This window comes from Haemorhous mexicanus, unplaced genomic scaffold, assembly GCF_027477595.1.
Source record: "Haemorhous mexicanus isolate bHaeMex1 unplaced genomic scaffold, bHaeMex1.pri scaffold_215_ctg1, whole genome shotgun sequence".
Classification (NCBI taxonomy): domain Eukaryota; kingdom Metazoa; phylum Chordata; class Aves; order Passeriformes; family Fringillidae; genus Haemorhous; species Haemorhous mexicanus.
Window position 1 is genome coordinate 9,457 of NW_026776042.1, and position 27,911 is coordinate 37,367.

Sequence of the window (27,911 nt, forward strand, 5' to 3'; positions counted from 1 at the left end):
TGTTCCCCCCCCTCTCTCTCTCACGTGCGGGCGCGGTCGGGGCGCGGCAGCGGCGCCGAGAACTCGCTCAGCACCTCCAGGAAGGGCAGGCACAGCGGGGGCTCCCCCGGCACCCCCGGGACCCCCGCGGGCGCCTGCAGCGAGAACCGGATCCCCTCCCTGCGGGGGGGGCACCCAGGTGACCCCAAACCCTCCAGAACTGACCCCAAACCCAGCAAAATTCACCCCAAATCCAGCAAAATTCACCCAAACCCTCCAGAACTGACCCCAAATCCAGCAAAATCCACCCAAATCCAGCAAAATTCACCCCAAACCCTCCAGAACAGACCCTAAAACCAACCAAATTCATCAAAATCCAGCAAAATTCACCCAAATCCAACCAAATCCACCCCAAACCCTCCCGAATTCACCCCAAATCCAACCAAATCCAGCAAAATCCACCCCAAATCCAGCAAAATTCATCAAAATCCAACCGAATTCACCCCAAACCCTCCAGAACTGACCCCAAATCCAGCAAAATTCACCCAAATCCAGCAAAATCCACCCTAAATCCTCCAGAATTCACACAAATCCTCCCGAATTCACCCCAAACCCAGCAAAATTCACCCAAATCCAGCAAAATCCAACCAAATTCACCCCAAACCCTCCTGAATTCTCCCAAATCCAGCAAAAGCCACCCAAAATCCTCCAGAACTGACCCCAATTCCAACCAAATCCACCCCAAATCCAACCAAACTGACCCAAAACCCTCTGAAATTCACCCAAATCCAACCAAATTCACTCAAATCCTCCAGAATTCACCCCAATCCAAACAAATTCACCCCAAATCCAACCAAATTCACCGAAATCCAGCAAGATCACCCTAAATCCTCCAGAATTCACCCCAAATCCTCCAGAACTGACCCAAAATCCTCCAGAATTCACCCCAAATCCAACCAAATTCATAAAAATCCAGCAAAATTGACCCAAAATCCTCCAGAATTCTCCCAAAATCCAACCAAATTCACTCCAAATCCTCCAAATTGACCCAATACCCTCCAGAATTCACCCCAAATCCTCCAGAACTGACCTAAATCCAACCCAATTCAGCCCAAATCCAGCAAAATTCTCCAAAATTGACTCAACATCCACCCCAAATCCCCGTTCTCCCCCCGAATTCCCATCTCCCCTCCCCAAAATCCGGGGTTTTTGCCCCATTTCCCCCCGTGTCTGTTTTTGCCCAAATCTGGGGTTTTTTCCCCCATGTTCCCCCCGTGGCTGTTTTTGCCCAAATCCGGGTTTTTTCCCCATTTCCCCCCCATGTCTGTTTGTGCCCAAATCCGGGTTTTTTGGCCCATTTCCCCCATGTTCCCCCGTGTCTGTTTTTGCCCAAATCCGGGGTTTTTTCCCCCATTTCCCCCATTTCCCCCCGTGGCTGTTTTTGCCCAAATCCGGGTTTTTTTCCCCCATTTCCCCATTTCCCCCCGTGGCTGTTTTTGCCCAAATCCGGGGTTTTTTCCCCCATTTCCCTCATGGCTGTTTTTGCCCAAATCCGGGGTTTTTTCCCCCATTTCCCTCATGGCTGTTTTTGCCCAAATCCGGGGTTTTTTCCCCCATTTCCCCCGTGGTTGTTTTTGCCCAAATCTGGGGTTTTTTGCCCCATTTCCCCCCGTGGCTGTTTTTGCCCAAATCCGGGGTTTTTTCCCCCATTTCCCCCCGTGGCTGTTTTTACCCAAATCTGGGGTTTTTTCCCCCATTTCCCCATTTCCCCCCGTGGCTGTTTTTGCCCAAATCCGGGGTTTTTTCCCCATGTTCCCCCGTGGCTGTTTTTGCCCAAATCCGGGGTTTTTTCCCCCATTTCCCCCATTTCCCCCCGTGTCTGTTTTTACCCAAATCCGGGGTTTTTTGCCCCATTTCCCCCCGTGTCTGTTTTTACCCAAATCCGGGGTTTTTTTCCCATTTTCCCCCATGTTCCCCCGTGTCTGTTTTTCCCCAAATCCGGGGTTTTTTCCCCCATTTCCCCCATTTCCCCCCGTGTCTGTTTTTACCCAAATCCGGGTTTTTTTCCCCCATGTTCCCCCGTGTCTGTTTTTCCCCAAATCCGGGGTTTTTTCCCCCATTTCCCCCATTTCCCCCCGTGGCTGTTTTTGCCCAAATCCGGGGTTTCTTGCCCCATTTCCCCCGTGTCTGTTTTTGCCCAAATCTGGGTTTTTTTCCCCCATTTCCCCATGTTCCCCCGTGTCTGTTTTTGCCCAAATCTGGGTTTTTTTGCCCCATTTCCCCCCATGTCTGTTTTTGCCCAAATCCGGGGTTTTTTCCCCCATTTCCCCCCGTGGCTGTTTTTGCCCAAATCTGGGTGTTTTGGCCCCATTTCCCCCCATGGCTGTTTTTGCCCAAATCCGGGGTTTTTTCCCCCATTTCCCCATGTTCCCCCGTGTCTGTTTTTGCCCAAATCCGGGTTTTTTTCCCCATTTTCCCCCCGTGTCTGTTTTTGCCCAAATCCGAGGTTTTTCCCCCCATTTCCCCCCATGGCTGTTTTTGCCCAAATCCGGGGTTTTTTTCCCATTTTCCCCCATGTTCCCCCGTGTCTGTTTTTGCCCAAATCCGGGGTTTTTTCCCCATTTCCCCCCCGTGGCTGTTTTTGCCCAAATCCGGGTTTTTTCCCCCATGTTCCCCCGTGTCTGTTTTTGCCCAAATCCGGGTTTTTTTGCCCCATTTCCCCCATGTTCCCCCGTGTCTGTTTTTGCCCAAATCCGGGGTTTTTGGCCCCGTTTCCCACCGGTGCAGCTCCAGCAGCTCGCTGCAGCTCCGCAGCTCGGGCCGGCCGAAGAAGCGCGCCAGGCGCCGGCCCAGCTCCCGCAGCTCCTGGAACTCGGGCAGCTCCCGCAGCCCCGGGCCCTCCTGCAGCAGCAGCTCCGTGAACAGCTGCGGGGAAAACCCCAAAAGTCGTGGGATTCAACCCAAAAAAATCCCCAAAGAAATTTAAAAAAAATTCCCCCAAAAATCCCCCAAAAAACCCTGAAGAAATGGCTCAGAAATGGATCAAAAATGGCTCAAAAATGGCTCAAAAATCCTCCTGCAGCAGCAGCTCCGTGAACAGCTGGGGGGAAATCACAAAACTTATGGAATTCACCCCAAAAAAATCCCCAAAGAAATTTAAAAAAAATTCCCCAAAAAATCCTCCCAAAAATTCCCCAAAAAAACCCCAAAGAAATGGCTCAAAAATGCTCAAAAATCCTCCTGCAGCAGCAGCTCCGTGAACAGCTGGGGGAAATCCCAAAAGTCGTGGAATTCAACCCAAAAAAATCCCCAAAGAAATTTAAAAAAAATTCCCCCAAAAATCCCCCAAAAAACCCTGAAGAAATGGCTCAAAAATGGATCAAAAATGGATCAAAAATGCTCAAAAATCCTCCTGCAGCAGCAGCTCCGTGAACAGCTGCGGGGAAAACCCCAAAAGTCGTGGAATTCACCCCAAAAAATCCCCAAGGAATTAAAGAAAAATTCCCCAAAAAATCCTCCCAAAAATTCCCCAAAAAAACCCCAAAGAAATGGCTCAAAAATGGCTCAAAAATGCTCAAAAATCCTCCTGCAGCAGCAGCTCTGTGAACAGCTGGGGGGAAATCACAAAATTCGTGGAATTCACCCCAAAAAATCCCCAAAGAAATTAAAAAAAAAATCCCAAAAAAATCGCTCAAAAATCGCTCAAAAATCGCTCAGAAATGGCTCAAAAATGGATCAAAAATGGATCAAAAATCCTCCTGCAGCAACAGCTCCGTGAACAGCTGCGGGGGAAATCACAAAATTCGTGGAATTCAACCCAAAAAAATCCCCAAGGAATTCACAAAAAAATCTCCAAAGAAATCCTCCCACAAATCCCAAAAAATCACTGAAAAATGGCTCAAAAATCCTCCTGCAGCAGCAGCTCCGTGAACAGCTGCGGGGAAAACCCCAAAAGTCGTGGAATTCACCCCAAAAAATCCCCAAGGAATTCACAAAAAAATCCCCCAAAAAATCCCCAAGAAATTCCCAAGAAAATCCCCAAAAATCCCCCAAAAAAATGGATCAAAAATGACTCAGAAATCCTCCTGCAGCAGCAGCTCCGTGAACAGCTGGGGGGAAATCCCAAAAGTCGTGGAATTCACCCCAAAAAAATCCCCAAAGAAATTCCAAAAAAAAATCCCAAAGAAATGGCTCAAAATTGGCTCAAAAATGGCTCAAAAATGGATCAAAAATGCTCAAAAATCCTCCTGCAGCAGCAGCTCCGTGAACAGCTGGGGGAAATCCCAAAAGTCGTGGAATTCACCCCAAAAAATCCCCAAGGAATTCACAAAAAAATTGCTCCAAAATTGGAGGAAAAAAATGGGAAAAAATCCCTGGAAAATCCCCCAAAATCTCCTGGAAATTGGGGGAAAAATCCCCAAAAATCTCCTAGAAAAATCCCAAAATTCACAAAATTCCCCCAAAAATTCCCAAGAAATTCCTAAAAAATTGGTCAAAATTTGGAGGGAAAAAGTCCTTGGAAAAATCCCCTGGAAATTGGGGCAAACATCCTGGGAAAATCCCTAAATTCTCCCAAAGAAATCCTGGAAAAATCCCCAACACCCCCCCAAAATATTAATAAAAAATCCTCCAAAACCCTTAAAAAAACCCAAAACCCTTAAAAATACCTGGACACAACCCAAAATTCCCCAAAAAGTCCCAAAAATTCAAAAACAATTCTGAAAAAATTCCCAAAATGCCAAAAAAAAATCCCTCCAGGACATGGGAAAAACCCCTGAAAAACCCAAAAAAAAACCCAAAAAAACCCCAAAAAATGCCAAAAAAACCCCCAGGTGCCCCCAGCATTCCCAAAAATTCCCAAATTTCTAAAAAATCCCTCCAGGACATGGGAAAATCCCTGGAAAACCAAAAAAAAAACCCCAAAAAAACCCCAAAAAATTAAAAAACCCCAAAAATCGCCCAAAAAATCCCCAAAAAAACTCCGGGCGCCCCCCAGAGTTCCTGAAAGTTCCCGGAATGTTCCGGAATGTCCCGGAACGTCCCGGAATGTTCCGGAACCGCCTCACCTGCTGCAGGCTCAGCAGCACCGTCCGGGCCCACGCGGCGCGGTCGAGGTCGCGCGTGCAGAGCAGCAGCTCCTGGATGATGTCCCCGAAATCCCCGAAAAACTGGGAATGAGAGAGCCCCAAATGCCCAAAAATCCCAAAACTGGGAATGAGAGAGCCCCAAAATCCCCGAAATCCCAAAAACTGGGAATGAGAGAGCCCAAAATGCCCAAAAATCCCAAAAACTGGGAATGAGAGAGCCCCAGATTCCCAAAAATCTCAAAAACTGGGAATGAGAGAGCCCAAAATTCCCAAAAATCCCAAAAACTGGGAATGAGAGAGCCCCAGATTCCCAAAATGCCCAAAAACTGGGAATGAGAGAGCCCCAAATTCCCCGAAATCCCAAAAACTGGGAATGACAGAGCCCCAAGTTCCCAAAAATTCTCCCCAAAATTCCTGGAAATTCCTGCCCAAATCCCAGGAATTGTCCCCAAAATCCCATGAATTCCCAAACTCCAGGAATTGCCCAAAATCCCAGGAATTCTCCCCCAGATCCCCATAAATTCCCCCCAAAATCTGACAATTCCCTCCAAAATCCTGGGAATTCCACCCAAAAATTCTCTCCAAGACCTGGGAATTTCCCCGAAATCCCCATAAATTCCTCCCCAAAACTCCAGGAACTCCCCCAAATCCCAGGAACTCCCCCAGACTCCAGGAACTGCCCAAACTCCCAGGAATCCCCCCAAATCCCAGAATTGCCCAAATCCCAGGAATCCCCCCCAAATCCCAAAATTGCCCAAACTCCCAGGAATCCCCCCCAAATCCCAGAACTGCCCAAAATCCCAGGAACCCCCCCAAATCCCAGAATTGCCCAAATCCCAGGAATCCCCCCCAAATCCCAGAATCCCCCAAACTCCCAGGAATTTCCCCCAAATCCCAGAATTGCCCAAAATCCCAGGAATTCCCCCCAAACTCCAGGAACTCCCCCCAGTCCCAGAATTCCCCCAGACTCCAGGAATCCCCAAACTCCAGGAATCCCCCCCAAATCCCAGCAATCCCCCAAATCCCAGAATTGCCCAAATCCCAGGAATTCCCCCAAAACTCCAGGAACTCCCCCAGACCCAGGAACACCCCCAAATCCCAGGAATACCCCAGACTCCAGGAATCCCCAAAATCCCAGGAATTCCCCCAAATCCCAGAATTGCCCAAACTCCCAGGAATCCCCCCAAATCCCAGGAACTCCCCCAAATCCCAGAATTCCCCCAAATCCCAGGAATCCCCCAGACTCCAGGAATCCCCAAAATCCCAGGAACTCCCCCAAATCCCAGGAATCCCCCAGACTCCAGGAATCCCCAAACTCCCCAGGAATCCCCCCCAATCCCGGGATCCCCAAACTCCCAGGAATTCCCCCCAAACTCCAGGAATTCCCCCAAATCCCAGGAATCCCCCCCAAATCCCAGAATTTCCCCCCACCTTGCCGTAGTGTTTGAAGACGTCGGCGGCGGCGCTGAGCCCCAGCACCCCCCCCAGCAGGAGGCGGCAGAAGGCGGCCAGCAGCGAGCGCCGGGCCTGCAGCGCCTCCAGCCGGGCCTGCACCGCCTCTGTGAGGGAATTCTGGAATGTTCTGGGAGTTCTGGGAGTGCTGGGATGGTGGGAGCTGGGATTGGGGGGAATTCCGGGGGTTTGGGGTCCCAGCACCCCCCCAGCAGCGAGCGCCGGCCCTGCAGCGCCTCCAGCCGGGCCTGCACCGCCTCTGCAACGGGATTCCGGAATGTTCTGGGAGTTCTGGGATGGTGGGAGTTGGGATTGGGGGGAATTCCGGGGATTTGGGGGTCCCAGCACCCCCCCAGCAGCGAGCGCCGGGCCTGCAGCGCCTCCAGCCGGGCCTGCACCGCCTCTGTGAGGGAATTCCGGAATGTTCTGGGAGCTCTGGGATGGTGGGAGTTCAATTTGGGGGGAATTCCGGGGGTTTGGGGCCCCAGCACCCCCCCAGCAGCGAGCGCCGGGCCTGCAGCGCCTCCAGCCGGGCCTGCACCGCCTCTGTGAGGGAATTCCGGAATGTTCTGGAATGTTCTGGGATGGTGGGAGTTGGGATTGGGGGGAATTCCAGGGATTTGGGGTCCCAGGACCCCCCCAGCAGCGAGCGCCGGGCCTGCAGCGCCTCCAGCCGGGCCTGCACCGCCTCTGCAACGGGATTCCAGAATGTTCTGGAATGTTCTGGGAGCTCTGGGATGGTGGGAGTTCAATTTGGGGGGAATTCCGGGGGTTTGGGGTCCCAGCACCCCCCCAGCAGCGAGCGCCGGCCCTGCAGCGCCTCCAGCCGGGCCTGCACCGCCTCTGTGAGGGAATTCCGGAATGTTCTGGGAGCTCTGGGATGCTGGGAGTTCAATTTGGGGGGAATTCCGGGGGTTTGGGGGTCCCAGCACCCCCCCAGCAGCGAGCGCCGGCCCTGCAGCGCCTCCAGCCGGGCCTGCACCGCCTCTGCGAGGGAATTCTGGAATGTTCTGGAATGTTCTGGGAGCTCTGGGATGGTGGGAGTTCAATTTGGGGGGAATTCCGGGGATTTGGGGTCCCAGCACCCCCCCAGCAGCGAGCGCCGGGCCTGCAGCGCCTCCAGCCGGGCCTGCACCGCCTCTGCAGGGGAATTCCGGAATGTTCTGGAATGTTCTGGGAGTGCTGGGATGGTGGGAGTTGGGATTGGGGGGAATTCCGGGGGTTTTGGGGTCCCAGCACCCCCCCAGCAGCGAGCGCCGGCCCTGCAGCGCCTCCAGCCGGGCCTGCACCGCCTCTGCAACGGGATTCCGGAATGTTCTGGGAGTTCTGGGATGGTGGGAGTTCAATTTGGGGGTTTGGGGTCACTGGGATGGGGGAAAATGGGAATTGTGGGGGAGGGAAGGCTGGGAAAGGGCTCCGGAATCACCAAATTCAACATTTAGAAATCAGGAGATTTTGGGATTTTTGGGGATTTTTGGGAATTTGGATCAGGGAATTTTGGGAATTCTGGGATCCAGGAATTTTGGGGGAATGGAATTTGGGGGGTTTGGGGTCACTGGGATGGGGGAAAATGGGAATTTGGGGGGAGGGAAGGCTGGGAAAGGGCTCCGGAATCACCCAAGTCCCTGTTTGAAAATTGGGGATTTTTGGGATCGAGAAAATTGCAATAAATGCCAAAAAAATCCCGACAAAAATTTCAAAATCCCTCCCAAAAAATTTTAAAAAAAGGGCTGAAATATCCTACAAAAAAAATTAATAAAAGCCAAGGAAAAAATCCAAAAAAATCACAGGAAAATCCCCCCAAAAATCGCTACAAATTTGCCAAAAAACTCCTAAAAAGTCTCAAAAAATTTCTAAAAATTCCCGAAAAATTTTGAAATAAATCCCAATAAATCCGATTAAAAAATCTCAATTTAAAAAACCGAGGAAAATTGTAAAAAATTTTAAAAAATTTTAAATAATTTAAGAAATCTAGAAAAAAATCAAGAAAAAAATCAAGAAAAAAATCAAGAAAAATAAAAAAAAATCCCAAAAAATCCCCAAAAATTCAGGAAAAACCCCCAGATCCCCCAGCACTCTGGGGCTGACCGTGGTCGTCGGGGTGGGGCTCCGGAAGGTTCTGGAAGACGAGGTCGAGCAGGGCCAGCCCCAGCAGGGCCGGCAGCTCCGGCTCCGGGCTCAGGCGCAGCCGCGGCTCCGGCAGCTCCGGGCCCAGCAGCAGCAGCAGCTCCGAGAGCACCAGGAAGGCCTGGAAAAATGGGGGAAAAACGGGAAAAATGGCACAAAACAGCCGGGATGTCAGGGGGAATTTGGGGGAATTTTTTTAGGAATTTTTGGGGATTTTTTAAAATTTTTGTAGGGATTTTTGGGGATTTTTTTTGGATTTTTTATGATTTTTTCAGGGGAGGTTTTGGGATTTTTTAAAGGTATTGAAAGATTTTTTTTTGTAATTTCTTGGTAATTTGGGGGGATTTTTTGGGAAGGATTTGTTATGGATTTTTTGTGGATTTTTAAAAATTTTTTACGATTTTCTGGGGATTTTTTTTATAAAAAGATATGTTCCAGAAGGTTCCAGAAGGTTCCAGACCCATCCCAGAACCCCCTAAACTCCCCTGGAATGTTACAGAAGGTTCCAGAAGGTTCCGGACCCCTCCCAGAACCCCCAACCCCCCCTGGAATGTTCCAGAAGGTTCCAGACCCCTCCCAGAACCCCCTAGACCCCCCCTGGAAGGTTCCAGAAGGTTCCAGACCCCTCCCAGAACCCCCTAGACCCCCCCCCGGAATGTTCCAGAAGGTTCCAGAATGTTCCAGACCCATCCCAGAATTCCCAAACCCCCCAGAATGTCCCGGAAGGTTCCGGAAGGTCCCAGACCCCTCCCAGAACTCCCCCCAACCCCCCCCGGAATGCCCTGGAAGGTTCCAGAAGGTGCCAGACCCCTCCAGGCACCCAAACCCCTCCCAGAACCCCCCAAACCCCCTGGAAGGTTCCGGAAGGTCCCAAACCCCTCCCAGAACCCCCGGAAAGTTCCGGAATGTCCCAGAAGGTCCCAGACCCCTCCCAGAACCCCCCGGAATGTCCCGGAAGGTTCCGGAAGGTGCCAGACCTTCTCCCTGAGGCCGGGCTGGGGCTCGGTGAGGCAGCTCTGGCACAGCGAGAGCAGCAGGGCGGCCCTGGAGCGCAGATCCCGCAGGGAGCCCTGGGGAATGGGGGAAAAATGGGAAATTTTGGGGGAAAAAATGGGGATTTGGGGGAAAAATGGGAATTTTGGGAAAAATCGGGAATTCTGGGGGAAAAACTGGGGATTTGGGGGGAAAAAGTGGGAATTTTGGGGGTTTATTGGGATTTTTGGGGGGTTTGGGGACACAGGGGGAGCAGCAGGGCGGCCCTGGAGCGCAGATCCCGCAGGGAGCCCTGGGGAATCGGGGAAAAATTGGGAATTTGGGTGAAAAAATGGGAATTTTGGGTGAAAAACTGGGAATTTTGGGTGAAAAACTGGGGATTTTGGGTGAAAAAATGGGAATTTTGGGTGAAAAAATGGGAATTTTGGGTGAAAAACTGGGAATTTTGGGGTTTTATTGGGATTTTTGGGGAAGAATTGGGAATTCTGGGGGGATTTGGGGGGATTTTTGGGGGAAAATTTGGGGAGCTGCTCACCGGGGAGGCCCCGGCGTCGGGCACTCGGGAGAGCTCCCAGAACAGGTGGAAGAAGAGGCAGGAGATGGCCGGGATGGTCACCTGGGGGACAGGGCCACCAAAAGGGACAAAAAGGGACCAAAATGGCTGAAAATGGCCCAAAAAGGGACAAACACGGCCCCAAACCCGCCCCAAATGTCCCCAAGGGCCTCCAGGTGTCCCCAGGTGTCCCCAGCTGTCCCAGCTGTCCCCAGGTGTGTCCCAGCTGTCCCCAGGTGTGTCCCAGCTGTCCCCAGGTGTGTCCCAGGTGTCCCCAGCTGTCCCAGGTGTGTCCCAGGTGTGTCCCAGCTGTCCCCAGGTGTGTCCCCAGGTGTGTCCCCAGCTGTCCCAGGTGTGTCCCAGCTGTCCCCAGCTGTCCCAGGTGTGTCCCAGGTGTGTCCCCAGGTGTCCCCAGGTGTGTCCCAGCTGTCCCCAGGTGTGTCCCAGCTGTCCCAGGTGTGTCCCAGGTGTGTCCCCAGCTGTCCCCAGCTGTCCCCAGGTGTGTCCCAGGTGTGTCCCCAGCTGTCCCCAGGTGTGTCCCAGGTGTGTCCCCAGCTGTCCCCAGCTGTCCCCAGGTGCGTCCCAGGTGTGTCCCAGCTGTGTCCCCAGGTGTCCCCAGGTGTGTCCCCAGGAGTGTCCCAGCTGTCCCCAGGTGTGTCCCAGGTGTGTCCCCAGCTGTCCCCAGGTGTGTCCCAGGTGTGTCCCAGCTGTCCCCAGGTGTGTCCCAGGTGTGTCCCAGGTGTGTCCCCAGCTGTCCCAGGTGTATCCCCAGCTGTCCCAGGTGTGTCCCAGCTGTCCCCAGGTGTGTCCCAGGTGTGTCCCAGGTGTGTCCCAGCTGTCCCCAGGTGTGTCCCAGGTGTGTCCCCAGCTGTCCCCAGGTGTGTCCCAGGTGTGTCCCCAGCTGTCCCAGGTGTGTCCCAGCTGTCCCAGGTGTGTCCCCAGCTGTCCCAGGTGTCCCAGGTGTGTCCCCAGGTGTCCCAGGTGTATCCCCAGCTGTCCCAGGTGTCCCCAGCTGTCCCCAGGTGTGTCCCAGGTGTCCCAGGTGTGTCCCCAGCTGTCCCAGGTGTGTCCCAGGTGTGTCCCAGGTGTGTCCCCAGGTGTCCCCAGGTGTGTCCCCAGGTGTCCCCAGGTGTGTCCCCAGGTGTGTCCCAGGTGTGTCCCAGCTGTCCCAGGAGTGTCCCAGGAGTGTCCCAGGTGTCCCCAGGTGTCCCAGGTGTGTCCCCAGGTGTCCCCAGGTGTGTCCCCAGGTGTGTCCCAGGTGTGTCCCAGCTGTCCCAGGAGTGTCCCAGGAGTGTCCCAGGTGTCCCCAGGTGTCCCCAGGTGTGTCCCCAGCTGTCCCAGGTGTCCCCAGGTGTCCCCAGGTGTGTCCCCAGGTGTCCCCAGGTGTCCCCACCTGCTCTGGCAGCTCCCCGGTGTCGAGGGCGCGGCGCAGGAGCTGCGAGAGGGGCCCGAAGAGACCCCAGGGGGTCAGGTCGTGGTCACTGAGGGGACAGGGGGACATTGGGGACACTGGGGGGACATTGGGGACATTTGGGGACACTGAGGGGACATTGGGGACACTGGGAAAAAATGGGGAAATTTGGGGGAGAAACGGGGGGAAATTGGGAAAAATGAGATTTGGGGACATTGGGGACATTTGGGGGACATTGGGGACATTGGGGGGGTTGGGGACACTGGGGGTTTGGGGACATTGGGGACATTAAGCAAAACTTGGGAAGAACGGGGAAAACTGGGGAGAAATTGGAAAAAAGAGATTTGGGGACATTGGGGACACTGAGGGGATTTAGGGACATTTGGGGACATTGGGGACATTTGAAGGGTTGGGGACATTGGGGCCACCCCCCCCACCTTGTCCCCAAGGTCCCCAAATCTCTCAAAACATCCCCAAGTGTCCCCCAGCCCCAAATCCCCTCAGTGTCCCCAAATGTCCCCAACCCCCCAGGTGTCCCCAACCCCCCCAGGTGTCCCCAACCCCCCAAGTGTCCCCCAGCCCCAAATCCCCTCAGTGTCCCCAAGTGTCCCCAACCCCCCCAGGGGTCCCCAACCCCCCCAGGTGTCCCCAACCCCCCCAAGTGTCCCCAACCCCCCCCAGGTGTCCCCAAGCCCCCTGACCCCCCCGATGTCCCCAGTGTCCCCTGTGTCACTTGAACAGGGCCGAGAGTCTCCTCAGGGTGGCCGCCAGCCCATAAACGTCCTCCTCGTCTGGGGACTCGGCCTGGGGGGGACAAATGGCACCAATGGTCACCAAGTGTCCCCACAGGGTCCCCAGAGTGTCCTCCTCGTCTGGGGACTCGGCCTGGGGGGACACAAATGGCACCAAGTGTCCCCAGAGTGTCCCCAAACCCCCCCAGGTGTGCCCACCTGGAGCATCTCAGTGACCTGCAGGTCAGAATGTCCCCAAATGTCCCCAAAACCTCCACAAACCCCCCCAGGATGTCCCCAAATCCCCTCAGAATGTTCCCAGATGTCCCCAAACCCCCCAGAATGTCCCCAAATCCCCCCCAAATCACCCCCGCATGTCCCCAAACCCCCCCAAACCCCCCAGGTGTGCCCACCTGGAGCAGCTCGGTGACCTGCAGGTGGCACCTGTCCCCCAGGCTGTCCCCAAACCCCCCCAAACCCCCCCAGGTGTCCCCACCTGGAGCAGCTCGGTGACCTGCAGGTGGCACCTGTCGGCCAGGCTGTCCCCAAATGTCCCCAAACCCCCCAGGTGTGCCCACCTGGAGCAGCTCGGTGACCTGCAGGTGGCACCTGTCGGCCAGGCTGTCCCCAAATGTCCCCAAACCCCCCCAGGATGTCCCCAAATGTCCCCAACCCCCCAGGTGTGCGCACCTGGAGCAGCTCGGTGACCTGCAGGTGGCACCTGTCGGCCAGGCTGTCCCCAAATGTCCCCAAACCTCCCCAGGTGTGCGCACCTGGAGCAGCTCGGTGACCTGCAGGTGGCACCTGTCCCCCAGGCTGTCCCCAAATGTCCCCAAACCCCCCCAGGTGTGCGCACCTGGAGCAGCTCGGTGACCTGCAGGTGGCACCTGTCCCCCAGGCTGTCCCCCAGGCGGCTCCTGGCGATGTCCCCGAGGCCGTGCAGGGACAGCTCGGGGTCACAGAGCGCCCGCAGCGCCCGCGAGGCGGCCGAGAGCGCCGGGGAGGGCTCGGAGTGCTTCCCAAAAACCTCCTGGATCCGCCCCAAAACCTGCTCCAGGCACTGGGACAGACTGGGAATGAACTGGGAGGGACTGGGAATGGACTGGGAGGGACTGGGAGGGGATTGAGGGGCACTGGGACACACTGGGAGGGACTGGGAGGGACTGGGAGGGACTGGGAGCGCCGGGGAGGGCTCGGAGTGCTTCCCAAAAACCTCCTGGATCCGCCCCAAAACCTGCTCCAGGCACTGGGACAGACTGGGAGTTACTGGGAGGGACTGGGAATGGACTGGGAATGGACTGGGAGTTACTGGGAGGGACTGGGAAGGGACTGGGAGGGACTGGGAGTTACTGGGAGGGACTGGGAAGGGACTGGGAGGGACTGGGAGGGACTGGGAGGGGATTGAGGGGCACTGGGAGGGGATTGAGGGGCACTGGGAGGGACTGGGAGGGACTGGGAGGGACTGGGAGGGGTGGGTCACTGGTCTATACTGGTCTGTACTGGTCTGTACTGGTCTATACTGGTCTATACTGGTCTGTACTGGTCTATACTGGTCTGTACTGGTTTATACTGGGAAAGTCTCACCCTCTCCAGGCGGGCGGTGCGGAACAGGCCCAGCTCCAGGTGCTGGGATGGACTGGGATGGACTGGGAGGGGTGGGTCACTGGTCTGTACTGGTCTGTACTGGTCTGTACTGGTCTGTACTGGTCTGTACTGGTCTGTACTGGTCTATACTGGTCTGTACTGGTCTGTACTGGTTTATACTGGTCTGTACTGGTCTATACTGGTCTGTACTGGTCTGTACTGGTCTCACCCTCTCCAGGCGGGCGGTGCGGAACAAGCCCAGCTCCAGGTGCTGGGATGGACTGGGATGGACTGGGAGGGGTGGGTCACTGGTCTATACTGGTCTGTACTGGTCTGTACTGGTCTGTACTGGTCTGTACTGGTTTATACTGGTCTGTACTGGTCTATACTGGTCTGTACTGGTCTCACCCTCTCCAGGCGGGCGGTGTGGAACAGGCCCAGCTCCAGGTGCTGGGATGGACTGGGATGGACTGGGATGGGTGGGTCCCTGCTCTGTACTGCTCTGTACTGGTCTATACTGGTTTATACTGGTCTATACTGGTTTATACTGGTTTATACTGGGGATGTCTCACCCTCTCCAGGCGGGCGGTGCGGAACAAGCCCAGCTCCAGGTGCTGCAGCAGCTCCAGCAGAGCTCCCACGGCCTCGGGCTCGGCTGAGAACTGCGAACGGACGGAGACGGGGCGGGGGGACAGCCCCGGGGTGGGGAACCAAAACTCTGGGGGAACCTCGGGATTGGGAACAAAAACTCTGGGGGAACCCCGGGATGGGGGAACCAAAATTCTGGGGGGACAGCCCCGGGGTGGGGAACCAAAATTCGGGGGAACCCCGGGATGGGGGAACCAAAACTCTGGGGGGACAGCCCCGGGGTGGGGAACCAAAACTCTGGGGGAACCCCGGGATTGGGGAACCAAAATTCTGGGGAACAGCCCCGGGGTGGGGAACCAAAACTCGGGGGAACAGCCCCGGGATGGGGGAACCAAAACTCTGGGGAACAGCCCCGGGATGGGGGAACCAAAACTCGGGGGGAACCCCGGGATGGGGGAACCTCGGGATTGGGGAACCAAAACTCGGGGGGAACCCCGGGAATGGGGAACCAAAATTCTGGGGAACCTCGGGATGGGGGAACCAAAACTCTGGGGAACCCCGGGATGGGGGAACCAAAACTCTGGGGGAACCCCAGGATGGGGGAACCAAAACTCTGGGGGAACCTCGGGATGGGGGAACCAAAACTCTGGGGAACCTCGGGATGGGGGAACCAAAATTCTGGGGAACCCCGGGATGGGGGAACCAAAACTCTGGGGGAACCTCGGGATGGGGGAACCCTGGGATGGGGGAACCAAAACTCTGGGGGAACCCCGGGATTGGGGAACCAAAACTCTGGGGGAACCTCGGGATGGGGGAACCAAAATTCTGGGGAACCCCGGGATGGGGGAACCAAAACTCTGGGGGAACCTCGGGATTGGGGAACCAAAACTCGGGGGGAACCTCGGGATGGGGGAACCAAAACTCTGGGGAACAGCCCCGGGATGGGGGAACCAAAACTCTGGGGAACCCCGGGATGGGGGAACCAAAATTCTGGGGAACCCCGGGATGGGGGAACCAAAACTCTGGGGGAACCCCGGGATGGGGGAACCAAAACTCTGGGGGAACCTCGGGATGGGGAACCAAAATTCTGGGGGAACCCCGGGATTGGGGAACCAAAACTCTGGGGGAACCCCGGGATGGGGAACCAAAATTCTGGGGAACAGCCCCGGGATGGGGAACCAAAACTCTGGGGGAACCTCGGGATGGGGGAACCAAAACTCTGGGGGAACCTCGGGATGGGGGAACCAAAACTCTGGGGGAACCTCGGGATGGGGGAACCAAAATTCTGGGGAACCCCGGGATGGGGGAACCAAAACTCTGGGGGAACCTCGGGATTGGGGAACCAAAACTCGGGGGGAACCTCGGGATGGGGGAACCAAAACTCTGGGGAACAGCCCCGGGATGGGGGAACCAAAACTCTGGGGAACCCCGGGATGGGGGAACCAAAATTCTGGGGAACCCCGGGATGGGGGAACCAAAACTCTGGGGGAACCCCGGGATGGGGGAACCAAAACTCTGGGGGAACCTCGGGATGGGGAACCAAAATTCTGGGGGAACCCCGGGATTGGGGAACCAAAACTCTGGGGGAACCCCGGGATGGGGAACCAAAATTCTGGGGAACAGCCCCGGGATGGGGAACCAAAACTCTGGGGGAACCTCGGGATGGGGGAACCAAAACTCTGGGGGAACCTCGGGATGGGGGAACCAAAACTCTGGGGGAACCTCGGGATGGGGGAACCAAAATTCTGGGGAACCCCGGGATGGGGGAACCAAAACTCTGGGGGAACCTCGGGATTGGGGAACCAAAACTCGGGGGGAACCTCGGGATGGGGGAACCAAAACTCTGGGGAACAGCCCCGGGATGGGGGAACCAAAACTCTGGGGAACCCCGGGATGGGGGAACCAAAATTCTGGGGAACCCCGGGATGGGGGAACCAAAACTCTGGGGGAACCCCGGGATGGGGGAACCAAAACTCTGGGGGAACCTCGGGATGGGGAACCAAAATTCTGGGGGAACCCCGGGATGGGGAACCAAAACTCTGGGGGAACCCCGGGATGGGGAACCAAAATTCTGGGGAACAGCCCCGGGATGGGGGAACCAAAACTCTGGGGGAACCTCGGGATGGGGGAACCAAAACTCTGGGGGAACCCCGGGAATGGGGGAACCAAAACTCTGGGGGAACCCCGGGAATGGGGAACCAAAACTCTGGGGAACCCCGGGATGGGGGAACCAAAACTCTGGGGGAACCTCGGGATGGGGGAACCAAAATTCTGGGGGAACCTCGGGATGGGGGAACCAAAACTCTGGGGGAACCCCGGGAATGGGGGAACCAAAACTCTGGGGGAACCCCGGGAATGGGGAACCAAAACTCTGGGGAACAGCCCCGGGATGGGGAACCAAAACTCTGGGGAACCCCGGGATGGGGGAACCAAAACTCTGGGGGAACCTCGGGATGGGGGAACCAAAATTCTGGGGGAACCTCGGGATGGGGGAACCAAAACTCTGGGGAACCCCAGGAATGGGGGAGGAAAACGAGAATTTTGGGGGAAAAACGGCTGAAATTGGGAATCCTGGGAATTTGGGGAGGAAGGAGGAGAATTTTGGGGAAAAAGGGCTGAAATTGGGAATCCCAGGTGCCCCCCAGCACCCACAGCCTGAGGGATTGGTGCCGTGGGGATCCCAGCCCCGGGAATTGGGGAGGAAGGAGGAGAATTTTGGGGGAAAAGGGCTGAAATTGGGAATCCCAGGAATTGGGGAGGAAGGAGGAGAATTTGGGGGGAAAAGGGCTGAAGTTGGGAACCCCAGGGGTCTGGGGCTCTCCCCACCTTCTGCAGGAGCTGGGGCAGCACCGGGATCAGGCTCCGGCTGAGCCGCGCCCGCTCCTCGCGCTGCTCCCGCAGCTCCCGCTGTGACTCCTGCAAAATGGCCACGAGGGCTGGGACTCCCGGAACTCCCGGAATTCCCCCAATTCCAGGAGCCCCTGATCCCCCCCAAATCCCCTGGAACTCCCGGAATTCCCCCAATTCCAGGAGCCCCTGACCCCCCCAAATCCCTTGGAATTCCCAGAATTCCCGGAATTCCCCCAATTCCAGGAGGGCCTGAGCACAAAAAACCCCAAATTTTCCCGATTTCCCCCGATTTTGGGAGCTGCCATCCCACCGGAAACGTCCCAGAATTCCCGAAATTCCAGAGGCTCCTGAGCGCCAAAAAGGCCAAAATTCCCCCAATTCCAGGAGGGCCTGACCCCCAAATCCCCTGGAATTCCCAGAATTCCCAAAATTCCCCCAATTCCGGGAGGGCCTGACCCCCAAATCCCCTGGAATTCCCAGAATTCCCAAAATTCCCCCAATTCCGGGAGGGCCTGACCCCCAAATCCCCTGGAATTCCCAGAATTCCCAAAATTCCCCCAATTCCGGGAGGGCCTGACCCCCCCAATCCCCTGGAATTCCCAGAATTCCCAAAATTCCCCCAATTCCGGGAGCCCCTGACCTCCCCAATCCCTTGGAATTCCCAGAATTCCCAAAATTCCCCCAATTCCGGGAGCCCCTGACCCCCCAATCCCCTGGAATTCCCAGAATTCCCAAAATTCCCCCAATTCCAGGAGCCCCTGACCTCCCCAATCCCTTGGAATTCCCAGAATTCCCAAAATTCCCCCAATTCCGGGAGGGCCTGACCCCCCAATCCCCTGGAATTCCCAGAATTCCCAAAATTCCCCCAATTCCGGGAGCCCCTGACCCCCCCAATGCCCTGGAATTCCCAGAATTCCCAAAATTCCCCCACTCCAGGAGGTCCTGAGCCCCAAAAACCCCAAAATTCCCCAAAAATTCCCAAATTTCCTGTCCCAAAACCCCCAAAATCCCCTGAAAATTCCCCCACAATTCCCAAAATTCCCAAATTTCCTGCCCTGACACCCCCAAGATTCCCCGAAAATCCCCGAAAGTCCCTGAAAATTCCCTGACAATCCCCAAAATTCCCTAAAAATTCCCTCAAAAATCACCAAAATTCCCAAATTCCCTGCCCCAAACCCCCAAAACTCCCCCAGAATTCCCCGGAAATCCCCGAAATTCCGGAACCTTCCGGGCCTGGCTGCGGCCCACGGGGGGGTGTCCCTGGCACAGCCGGAGCGCGCTGGAGCTCAGGATCTCCACCAGAGCCTTCTCCTCGTGCAGCTGCAGGCCTGGAAACCAGTATGGACCAGTATAAACCAGTATAACCCAGTATAACCCAGTGTAACCCAGTATAAACTGGTATAAACCAGTATGGACGAGTATAAACCAGTATGAACCAGTCTGGACCCATCCCAGTTCCCTCCCAGTCCCTCCCAGTCTCATCCCAGTCCCATCCCAGCCTCTCCCAGTCCCATCCCAGTCCATCCCAGTCCCTCCCAGTCCCTCCCAGTCCATCCCAGTCCATCCCAGTTCCTCCCAGTTCCCTCCCAGTCCCATCCCAGTCCCCTCCCAGTCCGTCCCAGTCCCCCCCAGTCCCTCCCAGTGCCCCCCCAGTCCCTCCCAGTCCCCCCCAGTCCCATTCCCAGTCCCCCCCAGTCCCATTCCCAGTCCCCCCCAGTCCCTCCCAGTCCCTCCCAGTCCCTCCCAGTCCCTCCCAGTCCCCCCCAGTCCCTCCCAGTCCATTCCCAGTCCCCCCCAGTCCCATTCCCAGTCCCCCCCAGTCCCATTCCCAGTCCCCCCCAGTCCCCCCCAGTCCCTCCCAGTCCCCTCCCAGTCCCTCCCAGTCCCCCCCAGTCCCTCCCAGTCCCCCCCAGTCCCTCCCAGTCCATTCCCAGTCCCGTACTGGTCCCAGTTCCCAGCAGCAGCCCGGTGGCCGTGTCCCAGTCCCGCAGGTGGCTCCCGGCGCAGTCCCACAGGGAATCCACCAGGTAGGCGGCGTGCTCGTGCAGCTGGGGGGGAATATGGGTCAGAATTCCCCAAAAATCCCAGAATTCCCAAAAATCCCGGAATTCCCAAAAAATCCCATCCAAAATCGGCCGAAATTCCATCCAAAAACCCCAAAATTCCATCCAAAACCCAAAATAAATTCATTGACACTCCCAGGTAGGCGGCGTGCTCGTGCAGCTGGGGGGAAGGCTGGGTCAGAATTCCCCAAAAAAATCCCGGAATTCCCAAAAATCCCAGAATTCCCAGAAATCCCAGAATTCCCAAAAAAATTCCATCCAAAATCGGCCGAAATTCCATCCAAAAACCCCAAAATTCCATCCAAAACCAAAATAAATTCAATGAAACTCCCAGGTAGGCGGCGTGCTCGTGCAGCTGGGGGAATTTGGGTCAGAATCCCCAAAATCCTGGAATTCCCAAAAACCCCGGAATTCCCAAAAAAATCCCAAAGAAATTCCATCCAAAATCGGCCGAAATTCCATCCAAAAACCCCAAAATTCCACCCAAAACCAAAATAAATTCATTGAAACTCCCAGGGAGGCGGCGTGCTCGTGCAGCTGGGGGGGAATCTGGGTCAGAATTCCCAAAATTCCAACATTTCCCCCCAAAATTCCCAAGTTCCCTCTGAAAATCCAGAAATTCCCCCCCAAATTTCTCCCCAAATCCCCGGATTTCCCCCCAGAATTCCCAATTTCTGGATTTGCCCAAACCCCCCGGTTTTGCCCCAATTTCCCGGATTTGCCCCAATCCTGGATTTTGCCCCAGTTCCTGGATTTGCTCAAACTCCCCCGGATTTGCCCCAATTCCCGAGGTTTTGCCCCAATTTCCCGAGGTTGATTTGCCCCAATTTCCCAGGTTTTGCCCCGATTTCCCGAGGTTTTGCCCCAATCCCCGGGGTTTTGCCCCAATTTCCCAGGTTTTGCCCCGATTTCCCAGGGATTTTGCCCCAATTTCCCGAGGTTTTGCCCCAATTCCCGGGGTTTTGCCCCAAACCCCCCGGATTTGCCCCAATTTCCTGAGGTTTTGCCCCAATTCCCCGGGGTTGATTTGCCCCAATTTCCCAGGGATTTTCCTGATTTCCCGGGTTTTGCCCCAATTCCCGAGGTGGATTTTGCCCAATTTCCCCGGGTTTTGCCCCAGTTTCCCAGGATTTGCCCGATTTCCCGAGGTTTTGCCCCAATTTCCCGAGGTGGATTTGCCCAATTTCCCCGGATTTTGCCCCAATCCCGGCCCCGTTGCACCCACCGCGCTGCGCAGGAAGAAGCGCAGCTGCCCCAATTTCCCGAGGTGGATTTGCCCGATTTCCCGGGATTTTGCCCCAATTCCCGAGGTTTTGCCCCAATTCCCCGAGGTGGATTTGCCCAGTTTCCCAGGATTTTCCCAATTTCCCAGGATTTTGCCCCAATTCCCGGCCCCTCACTGCGCCCACCGCGCTGCGCAGGAAGAAGCGCAGCTGCCCCAATTCCCGAGGTGGATTTTGCCCAATTTCCCCGGGTTTTGCCCCAATTCCCGAGGTGGATTTTGCCCAATTTCCCGGGGTTTTGCCCCAATTCCCGAGGTTGATTTGCCCGATTTCCCCGGGTTTTGCCCCAATTCCTGAGGTGGATTTGCCCAATTTCCCTGGATTTTGCCCCAATTCCCAGCCCCGTTGCACCCACCGCGCTGTGCAGGAAGAAGCGCAGCTGCCCCAATTTCCCGAGGTTTTGCCCAATTTCCCAAGGTTTTGCCCCAATTCCCGAGGTTTTGCCCAATTTCCCAAGGTTTTGCCCCAATTCCCGAGGTTTTGCCCCAGTTTCCTAGGATTTGCCCAATTTCCCAGGGTTTTGCCCCAATTCCCGAGGTGGATTTGCCCAATTTCCCGGGATTTTGCCCCAATCCCAGCCCCTCGCTGCGCCCACCGCTCTGCACAGGAAGAAGCGCAGCTGCCCCAATTTCCCGAGGTGGATTTGCCCGATTTCCCCAGGTTTTGCCCCAATTCCCCGAGGTTTTGCCCCAGTTTCCCGGATTTGCCCAATTTCCCCGGATTTTGCCCCAATCCCAGCCTCGCTGCTCGCACCGCGCTGCGCAGGAAGAAGAGCAGCTGCCCCAATTCCCGAGGTGGATTTGCCCAATTTCCCCGGGTTTTGCCCCAATCCCAGCCCCTCACTGCGCCCACCGCGCTGCGCAGGAAGAAGCGCAGGAGGCTCCGCTGGAAGCTCCCGGGGTCGCCGTCGCCGTGCCGGGCGGGGTCCAGCAGCCTGGAATGGGGCAAAAAACCCCGAAATTGGGAAAAACCCGGGGAGAGGGGGAAATGGGGGGAAAATGGGGGGAAAAATGGGGGGAAAATGGGAGGGGAAAATGGGGGGAAAATGGGGGAAAATGGGGAAAAAATGGGGGGAAAATGGGAAAAAAGGGAGGAAAAAAGGGAGGAAAAAATGGGGAAAATGGGAAAAAATGGGGAAAAAAATGGGGAAAAATGGGGAAAAAAATGGGGAAAAATGGGGAAAAATGGGGGAAAAATGGGGAAAATGGGGGAAATGGGGGGAAAAAGGGGGGGAAAAAAGATTGGGAAAATGGGATAAAAGGGAGGAAAAAATGGGGGGGAAATGGGGGGAAATGAGGGGGAAAAAAGGGGGAAAATGGGGAAAAAGGGAGAAAAATGGTGAAAATATGGGGGGGAAATGGGGAAAAATGGGGGGAAAATGGGGAAAATAGGGAAAATGGGGAAAAAATGGGGAAAAATGGGGAAAAATGGGGAAAATGGGGAAAAATGGGAGGAAAAAATGGGGAAAATGGGGAAAAAGGGAGAAAAAGGGAGAAAAAGGGGGAAAATGGGAAAAAATGGGAAAAAATGGGAAAAAATGGGGGAAATGGGGAAAAATGGGAAAAATTAGGAAAAGATGGGGGGAATGGGCAAAAGGGGGGGGAATGGGGAAAAAAAGGGGCAAAATGGGGAAAAAAGGGGAAAATGGGCAAAAAATGGGGAAAATTGGGGAAAAATGGGGAAAATGGGCAAAAAAATGGGGAAAAAGGGAAAAAAAGGGAGGAAAAAGATGGGGAAAAAATGGGGGAAAATGGGGGGGAAATGGGGAAAAATGGGGAAAAAAGGGAGGAAAAAATGGGGAAAAATGGGGAAAAAACCCAGGGGAAAAATGGGGGGAAATGGGGGGGGGGGAAGGGGGAAAAATGGGGAAAAAATGGGGAAAACGGGCAATAAAAGGGAAGAAAAAAATGGAGGGAAAATGGGGAAAAATGGGGAAAAACCCAAGGGAAAAAAATGGGGGAAAATTGGAGGGAAAATGGGGGAAAAAAACCCAGGGACAAATGGGGGAAAATGAAGAGAATGGGGAAAAATGGGGAAAGAATGGGAAAAATGGGAAAAAGCAGAGAAAAATGAGGAGAGAACAGGAGAAATGGGAAAAGCAGGGGGAGAATGGAGAAAAATGAGTAAAAATGGGAAAATGGTGGAGAAAAATTCAGGGAAAAATAGGAAAAATGGGGAGAAAATAGGGAAAATGGGGAAAATGGGGGGAAATGGGGAAAAATGGGGGAAAAAGGGGAAAAATGGGGGAAAATGGGGGAAAAAAGGGGAAAAATGGGATTGGGATTTGAAAAAAAATGGGAGAAAGGGGGAAAAAGGGGCTGGGATTGGGAAAAACTGGGGAAATTTGGGAATTTTGGGAGTGGGATTGGGAAAACTGAGGTGAAAAGGAAGGAAAAATCAAATTGGGATGGAGGAAAATGGGGAAAATTGGGGAAATTTGGGGATTTTGGGAGTGAGGTGGGGAAAATGGGGAAATGGAGAATTTTGGGAGTGGGGTTGGGAAAAATGGGGGGGGGGAAGGAAAACAGGGGGGAAATGAGAAAAATGGGACTGGGATGAGGAAAATGGGGGGAATCAGACTGGAAAAATGGAAAAAAAAAGGGAAAAAATACAAAGAGGGTGGTGGAGAAAAATCAGGAAAAACAAGAGGCCCCCTCCCTCTCCCGAGGGATTGGGAAGGGCTGGGATGAGGAAATTCTGGGCTGGAGAAAATCCAAATTCTGGGGTGGAAAATGTCAAAATCTGGGATGGAAAAACTCCAAATTCTGGGCTGGAAAAACTCCAAATTCTGGGCTGGAAAAACTCCAAATTCTGGGGTGGAGAAACTCCAAATTCTGGGGTGGAAAATGTCAAATTCTGGGGTGGAAAATCCCAGGCTGAGGAAATTCTGGGCTGAGGAAATTCCAAATTCCGGGCTGAGGAAATCGCAGCTGCCGGGAGGGGCCCGGAGCCGATTCCCAGCAAATTCCCCCGGGAGGGGGAGGGGCTGGAATTCCCAGGGATTGGCCTTGGAATTCCCAGGGATTGGCCTTGGAATTTCTTGGGTTTGGGGCTGGAATTCCTGGGATATTGGGGCTGGAATTCCTGGGATTGGGGCTGGAATTCCTGGGGGTTTGGGGCTGGAATTCCTGGGGGTTTGGGGCTGGAATTCCCAGAGTTTGGAGTCAGAATTCCCACATTTTAGGGATTTGGAATTCCCAGGGTTTTGGGGTCAGAATTCCCAGATTTGGGTGAGAACTCCCAGATTTTGCGTGAGAATTCCCAGATTTTTGTCAGAACTCCCAGATTTTTGTCAGAACTCCCAGATTTTGGGTGAGAACTCCCAGATTTGGGGCAGAACTCCCAGATTTGGGGTGAGGATTCCCAGATTTAGGGCAGAATTCCCAGGTTCGGGGTGAGAACTCCCAGATTTGGGTGAGAACTCCCAGATTTGGGTGAGGATTCCCAGGTTTTGGGGTGAGGATTCCCAGATTTGGGGTGAGAACTCCCAGGTTTGGGGTGAGAACTCCCAGATTTTTGTCAGAACTCCCAGGTTTTGGGTGAGGATTCCCAGATTTGGGTGAGGATTCCCAGGTTTGGGTGAGAACTCCCAGGTTTGGGTGAGGATTCCCAGGTTTGGGGTGAGAACTCCCAGGTTTGGGGTGAGGATTCCCAGATTTGGGTGAGGATTCCCAGATTTGGGTGAGGATTCCCAGATTTAGGCCAGAATTCCCAGATTTTGGGTTAGGATTCCCAGATTTGGGGTGAGAACTCCCAGATTTTTGTCAGAATTCCCAGATTTTTGTCAGAACTCCCAGATTTTGGGTGAGGATTCCCAGGTTTGGGGTGAGAATTCCCAGGTTTGGGGTGAGGATTCCCAGGTTTGGGTGAGGATTCCCAGATTTGGGTGAGAACTCCCAGATTTGGGTGAGGATTCCCAGATTTAGGGCAGAATTCCCAGGTTTGGGTGAGAATTCCCAGATTTAGGCCAGAATTCCCAGATTTTGGGTGAGGATTCCCAGATTTGGGGTGAGAACTCCCAGTTTTGGGTGAGGATTCCCAGATTTGGGTGAGGATTCCCAGGTTTGGGGTGAGAACTCCCAGATTTTGGGTGAGGATTCCCAGATTTGGGGTGAGAACTCCAGGTTTTGGGTGAGGATTCCCAGATTTGGGTGAGAACTCCCAGATTTGGGGTGAGAACTCCCAGATTTGGGTGAGAACTCCCAGGTTTTGGGTGAGGATTCCCAGATTTGGGTGAGGATTCCCAGGTTTGGGGTGAGAACTCCCAGATTTGGGTGAGAACTCCCAGGTTTTGGGTGAGGATTCCCAGATTTGGGTGAGAACTCCCAGATTTTGGGGCAGGATTCCCAGATTTGGGTGAGAATTCCCAGATTTGGGATGAGAACTCCCAGATTTGGGTGAGAACTCCCAGATTTTGGGGCAGGATTCCCAGATTTGGGTGAGAATTCCCAGATTTGGGATGAGAACTCCCAGATTTGGGTGAGAACTCCCAGATTTGGGTGAGAACTCCCAGATTTTGGGGCAGGATTCCCAGATTTGGGTGAGAACTCCCAGATTTGGGTGAGGATTCCCAGGTTTGGGGTGAGGATTCCCAGATTTAGGGCAGAATTCCCAGATTTAGGCCAGGATTCCCAGATTTGGGGCAGGATTCCCAGATTTGGGTGAGGATTCCCAGATTTGGGTGAGAACTCCCAGATTTGGGTGAGGATTCCCAGGTTTGGGGTGAGAATTCCCAGATTTGGGGCAGAACTCCCAGATTTGGGGTGAGAATTCCCAGATTTTGGGTAAGAATTCCCAGATTTAGGGCAGAATTCCCAGCTTTTGGGTGAGAACTCCCAGATTTTGCGTGAGAACTCCCAGATTTGGGTGAGAACTCCCAGATTTTTGTCAGAACTCCCAGATTTAGGGCAGAATTCCCAGGTTTGGGGTGAGGATTCCCAGATTTGGGTGAGGATTCCCAGATTTTGGGGTGAGGATTCCCAGATTTGGGTGAGGATTCCCAGATTTGGGTGAGGATTCCCAGATTTGGGTGAGAATTCCCAGATTTGGGATGAGAACTCCCAGATTTGGGTGAGGATTCCCAGATTTGAGGTGAGGATTCCCAGATTTGGGTGAGGATTCCCAGATTTAGGGCAGAATTCCCAGATTTAGGGCAGAATTCCCAGGTTTTGGGTGAGGATTCCCAGATTTGGGTGAGAATTCCCAGATTTGGGATGAGAACTCCCAGATTTGGGTGAGGATTCCCAGATTTGGGGTGAGAACTCCCAGGTTTGGGTGAGAATTCCCAGATTTAGGCCAGAATTCCCAGGTTTTGGTTGAGGATTCCCAGTTTCCCACCTCTGGAAGAGGAACTCCCCGGCGGCCGAGGCCAGGCTGCGGCTGGAGATGAAAACCAGGGGGAAGATGCTCTGGCAATCCTCGGGGCTCAGCGCCTCCTCCATGTTCCTGCCAGGCAGCCCGGGAATTCTGGGAATTCTGGGAATTCTGGGAATTCTGGGAATCCCGGGAATTCTGGCACTCCTGCATCCCCAAGGCCCCCCTTCCCAGCCCCAAACTCCCAGAAAATCCAGGATTTTGGGGCTTCCTCAACCCAAAATGCCACACTGCCCCCACCAAATTCCCAATTTCCCACCCCAAATCCCCTAATTCCCCTCCCCAAATTCCCAAATTCCACCCCAAATCCCCAATTTCTCCCCCAATTTCCCACCCCAAATCCCCAATTCCCAAATTCCCAATTTCCCACCCCAATTTCCCATCCCAAATTCCCAATTTCTCCCCCAATTTCCAACCCCAAATTCCCAATTTCTCCCCCAATTTCCCACCCCAAATCCCCAATTTCCTCCCCCAAATTCCCATCCCAAATCCCCAATTTCCCAAATTCCCAATTTCCCACCTCAATTTCCCATCCCAAATCCCAAATTTCCCCCCCAAATCCCAAATTCCCCCCCAAAGTCCCCAATTCCCCAATTCCCCCCCAAGTTCCCACCCCAAATCCCAAATTCCCCCCCAAAGTCCCCAGTTCCCCAATTCCCATCCCAAATTTCCAATTTCTCCCCCAAATTCCCACCCCAAATTCCCCAATTCCCACCCCAAATTCCCAACTTCTCCCCCAATTTCCCATCCCAAATTCCCAATTTCCCCCCAAATTTCCCCCCAAATTCCCCAATTCCCCCCAAATCCCCCCCAAATCCCCCAGTCCCAGTCCCCACTCTCACCTGTCCATCTCGGTGAGCAGCCTCAGCACCTCCAGGGGCCACCTGGGGCTCCTTGTCGTGAGCCATGGCCAACAAACGGGGCTGCAAGGCCCCAGGTCCCCAAGTCCCCAAAAACTCCGTGACTGGGGCACCCCCAGCACCTCCCCATCCCCCAGCCCCATTCGCCCTCCAGTTCTCCCAAATTTCCCTCCAGTTCTCCCAATTTTCTCTCCATTTTTTCCCAATTTTCCCTCCAATTTTCCCTTTTTTCCCTCCATTTTTTCCAATTTTCCCTCCATTTTTCCATTTTCCCTCCATTTTTCCCTTTTTTCCCTCCATTTTCCCTTTTCCCTCCATTTTTCCCATTTTCCCTCCATTTTTCCCATTTTCCCTCCATTTTTCCCCAATTTCCCTCCATTTCTCCCACTTTTCCCTCCATTTTTCCCTTTTTTCCCTCCATTTTTCCCACTTTTCCCTCCATTTTTCCCATTCCCCCCCCCATTTTTCCCAATTTTCCCCCCATCTTTCCATTTCCCTCCATTTTTCCCATTTTCCCTCCATTTTCCCCAATTTCCCCCCCATTTTTCCCATGTAATTTCCCCCATTTTCCCCTGTATTTTTCCCCATTTTTCCCCATTTATTTCCCCTGTTTATTTCCCATTTATTTCTCCATTTCCCCCTGTTTATTTCCCATTTATTTCTCCATTTCCCCCTGTTTATTTCCCATTTATTTCTCCATTTCCCCTGTTTATTTCCCCATTTATTTCTCCATTTCCCCTGTTTATTTCCCCATTTATTTCTCCATTTCCCCCTGTTTATTTCCCATTTATTTCTCCATTTTCCCCCGTGTATTTCCCGTTTATTTCCCGTTTATTTCCCGTTTTCCCCACCTTGAACCTCTCAGTGAAGAGCTCCAGGCCCGGGGCCATCTCTGGGATTCCATAAATTCCCTGCAGGGCCCTCACGCAGCGCAGCCGAACCTCCCCCTGCTGGAACCCCCCGGAAATGGGAATCCC

At 54.3% G+C, this 27,911-nt stretch overlaps 1 protein-coding gene across 3 annotated transcripts; it reads right to left on the minus strand.

Annotated features, from left to right (window-relative positions):
* Positions 1 to 13: 13 nt before the first annotated feature.
* LOC132322944 (cohesin subunit SA-3-like) lies at positions 14 to 27,911 on the minus strand. 3 transcript variants are annotated; one of them, XM_059837698.1, is made up of 18 exons: positions 27,786 to 27,911; positions 26,917 to 26,997; positions 26,039 to 26,146; positions 21,554 to 21,635; positions 19,298 to 19,403; positions 18,580 to 18,683; positions 17,332 to 17,421; positions 14,490 to 14,579; positions 13,190 to 13,393; positions 12,336 to 12,406; positions 11,585 to 11,672; positions 10,174 to 10,254; positions 9,623 to 9,715; positions 8,607 to 8,766; positions 6,498 to 6,625; positions 5,046 to 5,147; positions 2,759 to 2,904; positions 14 to 159 (listed from the first exon to the last, which is right to left on the minus strand). In XM_059837698.1, the coding sequence occupies exons 1-18, from the start codon at positions 27,836 to 27,838 to the stop codon at positions 21 to 23; spliced, it is 1,926 nt and encodes a 641-aa protein (XP_059693681.1). In that variant the 5' UTR covers positions 27,839 to 27,911; the 3' UTR covers positions 14 to 20. The 3 variants fall into 3 exon arrangements, with proteins under 3 accessions (XP_059693681.1, XP_059693680.1, XP_059693683.1); XM_059837697.1 differs by having other exon boundaries at positions 13,190 to 13,579; XM_059837700.1 differs by lacking the exons at positions 14 to 159; positions 2,759 to 2,904; positions 5,046 to 5,147; positions 6,498 to 6,625 and adding an exon at positions 6,639 to 7,658 and having other exon boundaries at positions 13,190 to 13,579.